The 8,137-nt window shown below is 45.1% G+C and overlaps 1 protein-coding gene across 1 annotated transcript; it reads left to right on the forward strand.

The window, feature by feature from the left end:
• Window positions 1-2,486: 2,486 nt before the first annotated feature.
• LOC122373990 (cytochrome c oxidase subunit 6A, mitochondrial-like) lies at window positions 2,487-6,994 on the forward strand. Its single transcript, XM_043352480.1, has 3 exons — window positions 2,487-2,728; window positions 6,304-6,446; window positions 6,766-6,994. The coding sequence occupies exons 1-3, from the start codon at window positions 2,644-2,646 to the stop codon at window positions 6,850-6,852; spliced, it is 315 nt and encodes a 104-aa protein (XP_043208415.1). The 5' UTR covers window positions 2,487-2,643; the 3' UTR covers window positions 6,853-6,994.
• The last annotated feature ends 1,143 nt before the right edge of the window (window positions 6,995-8,137 follow it).

Consider the following 8,137-nt stretch of genomic DNA (forward strand, 5'->3'; position numbering starts at 1 on the left):
GGCGTTAGCCCGATTTAAGCCTGAGCAGTGAATCCATTTATATAATGGAGATTACTCTGGGCCCGAGCGGGCTGAACTCCGGCAAGCCCACTCTGTGTGCCCTGTCTATCCCGACTTAAGCCATAGAAGTGAATGGGGTTTATACATTGCAAATTGCTGTGGCTTTGCTCGGGTTCGGCTCGAGTGACGGCTCCTGTTTTCTCAAGTCTCGACTTGACTTCATCTTGATTTTGCTTCACACTGGATCAAGTAGCAAGGAGCAGCCAATGCACTTTCAGCAGGTTGTGCGGTTACAATGCATATTCAAAATTGTTACGGTCACTCATATGCTCTGTTAACCGGTCATCGAGCATTGCGAAAGGAAAGTAGTGGTTGACTTTGATTGAATTATATTTCAAACGACTACAGACACGTCAAATGAAACACAAATGTATGAAACAGTGGACTGCAAACTGCAGCAATAATATGGCATAAGTCATGAAAAAGCGCCATCAAAACTATAAAACAATCACAAGGCCCGCTAGCCTCCCTACCCGTTCATAATACTTAGTTGAACACCCAACCGAAAGCATAAAGTAAGGACAGCAAGTACATAATCGCTCATAAGACATAAAGCAATTAGCAAACAATCGTTTATAAGGAACTTCATTCTGGTGAATGAGAGCTTTGTAGGCGTCTGGCTCCTCCACACACACACACACATCTGCAGTAGGTAGATGGTCGGTCAGCTTTCGGCGCAGTTTCCGTATATGTAGGTATACCTACTTAATTATAAGCAGGCAGTAATTCCGCTAAACCACTTGGCGAGGGCGACTGCGGCGTCCACCCGGTCCTGGTTTGTATAACTATTCTTTTTTTTTTGGAACCATTTGCTCTGATGGTACGTACCTGAAAAAGAGATTAATTGGTTTAATTTACATTGCATAGGCTTTAAAAATAACTTATTGTTGCATTAATACTGTAAAAGCACTTCTCATTGATCCGTATAAAATGCTCATTCGATTTTCAAGGCGGACAGAGAATGAGCGTGCTCGGTGATAAGTAGATAAATATTTGTGTTTTGCATTTCATTTTCCTGGTTCAGAAGTGCTGGTATTTCACAAAGATATAAAGGCACGGAATGCGGCTTTTCTGAGTGAGGGTATAAGTCGCCAGGCTGAACAGCTATTCAGCTTCATGTTTGATGACGTAAAACTCAGTCAAAATCATGACGTTTACATACGATCAAACGCACCATTCAATACACTTACCTACCGTAAAACTCCATGCCAGTCCACTTGATAAGAGCAGTGCAGAGCACTATCCCTTCTTCGCGCTGTCACACGTGCCCAAACATCAACCACCAAATGCCCCAACACCGGTGTGTCGTTTCGTCGCACAGCGCGCAGACTGTCACAAACGCTGCACATGATTGGCGCAGAACTGCGCATGCGCGAACAGCCGAACAAGTATGGCTAAGCTCCGGCTTTACTCCAGTTAGCCGAAGGACACAGCCAGCTTAATCAGCCCGCGCTCCGCCCAAGTTAAGCCTGTTTTGGATGCGTGGGCAGATGTCGGGCTGAGCTACTGCTATCCGCACGTGGGCATAGCTGCGGCATGCCCCAGCTTAGCCCTAGTAAAAAATACATTGGTTTTGATCAAAGTGGGCAAACCCAAGCTAAGCCCAGGCTGCCCGATGTTTGCCACAGTTCAGCCCAAGCGAATTGCTGGCTGGGTTATTATCCGCATGGGATTAAAAATGCACTTGGGTAATAATTTTACTACCAATAAGCTGAGGTGTAAAAAACATAAGAACTTGAAATTACACCATAGTTGCAAGAAAACCCTAAAGTACTGGATGGATTACACCTAAGTTGAGTAAAAAATGCACCTAGTCATCTTTTAACTCTGAATTTTCGGCTAAGGGTGGTACAAATAGTCTGGAAAGTGGTGTTAAGTGGTTACAAATATCACCCAAAAATACCACCAAGGTGTACTTTTCTTTCAGTGTGTCAACACTGCACATTCTAAATTATTCAACACATTCTGTGAATGATTTAGTCATTCTTACGCGAAAACAAGCTTATAGGTATTCGGAATATTGGGGGGTACTGTACCCCCCAGGTAAATTATTGAGGGGGTCCGGACCCCCGCGTACCCCCCTGTGGCGGAGCCCCTGGACGATAGATCCTGTTTTTAGGGTCCAGGGTTTTAGTTTCGTATGCCGAGATGCATCACTGCAATGAAAGACGCTGAAAAAGATAAAATTCTCTCTTCTTTGGATCAATATTGGTTAAAATTTCGTCATTCAACAATTATATATATCAATAATCAAAATAATAGCCATTTTTGAGCTTAAATGACATGCCGAATCAACGTGTGAGTCAGCGTGATTTATTTTAGTAGCCCTGTTCTTTTTATTTTAATTTCAAGTAATGTAGATTTAGAAAACATCATTATTCATTTATGTGAGCCACTTCACATGATTTATTTCAATTTTTAGTAATGCAAAATGCTTCCATCTTATTGCTACAAACTGCTGAAGAAAATAAATTGAAGAAAATATCAGCTGATTGTTACTTCAGTAGCGACATCTACCGTGCTTTCCTCTGTTGGTCATTTCGCCGCAGTGTCCGTGTCCGTGGCTTTCATTTTAATTTTAAAATGGCATCCATTCACAGAATTATCTCACGGGGCCTGCAAACTTCTGCGAGGCGGCTTGGAGCCGAAGCCCACGAAAATCATGAAGGTACGTGACATCCGCGTGGAAATGACAAGTGAGATTGCTTCGCGTCAAGCGCTCCAATCTCAATCTGAATCACAAATAAATTCTGATAAAATTGTGATAAAAGCTGAATAAATTGTCGCCAGGCATTCGATATTCTTGCTTCATGTTGTCCGGATGGATCTTTTTACCCTAGTGGGTGTCACTTTTTTACTTAAATTGGTGAAAGGATGTGACGTGACGTAGAGCGTTTGTGTCTGCGATGTAGGTAATTAGGTAGGTAGCTTTCAAATGCTACTGAATGATAAAAGACATCATTTGGAATGGTTTCTAAACATTCCACCTCAGAATATCCATAAAAAACACAAAAATACTTATGAAACACACTCTCCTCCCGCCGTCTTGGTTTTCTTCAAGGCCGTATTATTATAGCAGGCGTCTCAGGTGCTGCCACCTTTTTTGAAAAGCCCCCAGACTCGTCAATTCTTGAGATATTCACCCTAATTTTGCTTATAGAAGTCTTCATCAAATAGTAGGTATTACAGAACAAAGCATAAGCACTAGCCTGATCTAACCTTACCTTTAACCTACTAACCTAAAACCTATAATGGACAAACCTACAAGTTACAACCTCCAAACCTACAACCTACCAACCTACAACCTACAAACCTAAAACCTACAACTTAAAAACCCACAAATGTGCAGCCTACTGCAAAACGTGTGCAAATATCTCAAGAACTGGTATGAGAACAAGAACTGGTCTCAAGAATCGATATGAGAAGTCATAAAGGACTTCTCATATTGTGAAATATAAAATGCCAAACTGTGCTCCTCCTACATATAAACCTACTGTCGTTTCATTGACTGAATAAAATGCTAGTATGTTGAATATATGTGGGGTGTTATAAAATGGTATGCTATGTTAGGGCCATTCAAGTTGCTGTGGATCTCTGCCCCCTTTGGAAGAATGAATAGGGCTGCTGATTTGGGGCAGGACTCTGGGTTATGGCTGCCCCAACCACTTAAAGGTAGTGTGCCAGCTTTCTTGGACCGTATGGAGTTAATGGCCCAGATAAGGAGAACCGGATTTTTAGAACTTATCCATACCTTCAAAACTCATGGAAACGTCTTAAATTCTTCAAATTTTGAGTACCCCAGTGCGAAATTCGCCCCGACGGGTTGTCGGTCGTACCCCAACCACATTTCACACCACTATGAACAATAAATGCACACACTGAAATCGCTATTACCGATATGCTCATCCAATCAAGTTTCGATAAACCCGTTCATCATCATCTCCTGCGGTTTCGAACACGCCTGTTAGGTGGCTTCTGATGCTCGTCGAGGTCGGAATTTCCAAATACGCGTGGTGCGTCGGGCCGCGCGCGCTCTGACTTCGGCCAAGAAAAATGCGTCAGCTGATCATTGTCATTTCTGCCACTTGCGTGTGGTGAAATGGGGTCATAACTTATAAGACGGCTTTTTCATATCAATTATTTTACATAAAATCATATTTCAAACCATAAATAATGTTCGACAGCCAAATAAAACAAACAATACCAATACGGGCTTACAGTTTAAGGCTCGACATTGTGTTGTCTACGATTAGACAGCTGATAACTCATTCCCGTACGTCGTATGGTCGTAACACTATAATGACCTTTGCTTATTGTCACAAGTGCGCCGCATTCGCGATTGTTGCCCGACGCCTGTTTGCAGGTGAGCCCACTACAGTTGTTATACATATCTAAAAACCGATAAACTTTTAGGCGAAAAAGGCACTATTCCAGGCCCATTTTTGATTTTTTTTGCGATATTAGGTAAAAACAGAAGCTTCTTATCCTAGGAAAAATAAAATGGGAAATCTTTCAAAGGTGGCACACTACCTTTAACTCAGCTTACATTCATGATTCTCAGACAGGATCCTTATGAAGAAGGTTCTATGCTGAACTTCTGTGCTGGCTTAGCAATGTCCATGAAAATGGTGCAGATTTCTAGCCTAGTTGCTATGGGATGGTGCAGATTTGTCACCCTGGCTGTCACAGCTCATTGAATTTGTTGTCATGCTTTTTAATGTTGATATTGACCTGTCTGATCAGGAACTTTTGGGTTGTCACTTGGCAGAACATAGAAGTTAAAGTGGGCTCATATTTGTGATAAGTAGGTATGTGTAATGGACCTGTCTTGAGGTGTGACACAACTGTTGATACAATCTTCAGTATGTGTTCACTGTGTGAGCCAAGGATGTGAAGCTTGAGTCCTTGTCTGTCTGATGCTTACTTAGGCACGAAATATTGGTCCCAGATAATAAAAACTCAATGCATGATGTTGGTACCACCCCTGACGATTTTTCGTGATTGCTTGGAATGTCTCTCCTCTACCGAACCATGGCCCAGTTGGCATAGGTAGATAGCATCGGACTGCTGGAACGTTGTTGTCTAAATCCTACCGTTTATCGGGAATCATGCGATCAAAGTTTTTACAGAGCAACAAGCTTGCTTAGCTCGGTATCCCTTTTCGGTGAGGATCTGACTCCTCTGGTTATGACTAGGCTCGGTCCCTCTTCAATAATGCAAGCTTTGCATGTGCTTATTACCACTAACCCCTGGATCACAGTCTCCTTCTCACTATTTTCTTTGGGAATGGTGTAGCGGCCAGTCAAGCTACATTTAGTCTTGACTTCTTTGCCTCTTCTTATGACAATTTCCTAACTTGCCAAGTATTGTATTTAGCTTTGTTTTTGTTTGCTTTCCTTTTTCTTAGCAGGGAGTGTCGCGACTTGCATCATATTTTTGTCTTGGGAGGTGTAACGTAAGGTTCTGTTGTCGCGTGGGTCAGTGGGTGGACACTCCTGGTCGTCTGATCATGGGCGGCGGCTTAGAAAAAAGTTCAAACGCTAGAGTAGTGCCCGCACAACCGGCCCGCTTGGCGTGAGCTCCGGTTCTGTCAGTCTGAGTTAATATGGCCGCCGATGACCACCGCAGTCCGGGCGCCCTAAAACCCCAAATAATTCTTACCATCATCATCGAATTAATTCGAGCTGCATTTTTTAATCCAGTTGCGAGTGGCACTGGCGATTCTTTGGTACCTACTTCTTCTAATGGACGGCCGGGGAGGTGTCGCCGCCCGCACCGGTCTCTGCACTCTATGGAGTGCCACTATGGAGTGTCATTTTGCTGTGTTTGCTCCCTGTCATCATCCAACTCTCTTCTACCCGCCCAAGAGATAACGAGAGCTGCTGACCGGCAAACAATAACGACAGGGTGCTCTTCCCTGGCCTGCTGCTGACAGGTTTAACGTCAGATCATCTTTGACCGGGCAGAGGCTTTTTGCTGAAAGCGTGAAGTGCTCTTGAAACCACTTCAGCGATTTCCCGTACGATATTACGAAGAGATTCGTGCTACAGCTCTTGTAGATTCTTTGTGTCTTTATGTCCGTGCGGTGCTTGTTCGTATCCGCCACTTGCGTTTTGTTCATTGTTCATGTTCATTATCCCCTTTGGTTTCGTGTTCCGTATCTGTCTCGCTGATGTATTCGTTGTCCTCGTCTACTCCTGTTTGGGTCCGTGTTCTGACCGCCTCACCTCCCTGCTCCCGCAGCCGGTGTCGCACTGTGGAAGCGACTGTCGTTCCTGGTAGCCCTGCCGGCCGTCGGACTGTGCATGGCCAACGCCTACCTGTCGCACCACCATCACGAGCGTCCCGAGTTTGTCGCCTACGAACACCTCCGGCTGAGGACCAAGGTGAGTGCAGGACCGGCTGGGCAATCTACGGGGAGATGAGGCTTCTCCTTCAGCGTGCTTCAAACTCTGGCCATTGGTAAGGGCAGAAAGGGTGACTTTTGAGGGTTATGGAAATGCCGCTATTGAGAGAAGTGGAAGGTATGCTTTCTTGAGTTGATGTCGCTTGGAATTACGGATTAATACTGAATCGTCGCCGTTATGCAGTGTGTGATAGATCCGCGTGCCTGGTGTGTCTTCTGTGTCTTCTCATGTACAACCGTTAGTCTCCATTTGTGTGAAGATCACTGACTGTGGCCTCGGGCCGGCGCTCTGTCCACAGAAGTTCCCGTGGGGAGATGGCAACCACTCTCTGTTCCACAACAGCCACGTGAACGCCCTGCCGGACGGTTACGAGGAGGACCACTAGGTGGCAGGTCGGTCGCCGGCTGTCGCTTCAATGCGTGTGTGTATGTGAACATCGCTAGCAGAACTGAGACGAAGGAAGACTATGGTGTCTGAAGGGGCGCCTATGCTGATCGGGTAACAGGCAAATACATTTACCGATACTAGAGCTGTTTGTCGAGAACGTCTGAGATTTTGAAGAGGACTGCTGGTAAGATGCCGACTGGGAGGGATGCTTGGTCGGGCTGGGCAGTGGTCTGGTTTAGGAACGATCATTAAACTAATAGGTTACCGACTTGGCTATTGATAATCGAAGCAATTATGACTGACACTCGAAATGTTGCGGATCGCGAGCAACTGTACGTCAGTAAGCAATCATTACCAGCAGTACAATGTTTAGCCTCTTTGAAGTTCATGTGTAGATTGTGTCGCTGACACTTCTGATAGCAGTTGGCATGAGGTGCTACAGATGGCGTGGCTGTTCTGTCGTCTGTGTTCTATAATGTCACATGACGCAATGATGGCGAAACTGACGGTTATTGGCACCTGCCCAATGGCGGTGGAATTCGTGCCAGTGACGTCAGAGGGAATCAGTCGGGATATTTTGGAGGGAGTCAGAATGGGAAGGTCAAAGGGGCTTGATGCCCACATCTCCTCTGTGAGAGCTGCCGACATCTGGGGACTGACTGGATTGGGCTGTGGTAACCTAATTTACTGGTAATTACTAATCACGCATTTTGTTCAGACGCTTACAAGTTAGGTACATGTTTTATGCTACCTTCATGAGCTGATCTGTTTTCAAAGTCAATGGAAACAATGCGTCGAATGTGTGAAACCGGTGAAGATAAGCCGTGTGTCGTGATCCCACCCGCTTTGGAATCTGATGAATCTAAACCCAATCGCAGCAAAACCAGCTGGTGAGCCATTTACTGAGATGGTTTGAACTTTTTTCAATCGGTTTAGCAGCTCTATCGCTGTAATCGCTAGACATACTCGTACGGTACGGATGTGTAAAAACACTCCAGACAATCCTGGGTGCGAGGCCTGAATGCGAGCCGATCGCTGGATCTATGAGCTTGAACATGCCAGCGTTGAAAGACACAGCGCAGTTTCCTGTTAAGCCAACCTTTTTCAGTTTGCGCTTTCCCCGAATGGCCCATTCCACGCACTTCGTTCTGTGATCAGAGAAGTCTGCTTATATTCCTGCCGCTAGATGTGGTTAGGTGAAACGCCTCACTAGGTATGCTGTACCGGGATGCTTGGGGCGCTCATGGTCGCACTAAGTGCTAGTTATATTCTCGCCGCTAGAT

The sequence above is a fragment of the Amphibalanus amphitrite genome, unplaced genomic scaffold (genome assembly GCF_019059575.1).
Source record: "Amphibalanus amphitrite isolate SeventyFive unplaced genomic scaffold, NRLGWU_Aamphi_draft 001583F_arrow, whole genome shotgun sequence".
In the NCBI taxonomy this organism is placed as follows: domain Eukaryota; kingdom Metazoa; phylum Arthropoda; class Thecostraca; order Balanomorpha; family Balanidae; genus Amphibalanus; species Amphibalanus amphitrite.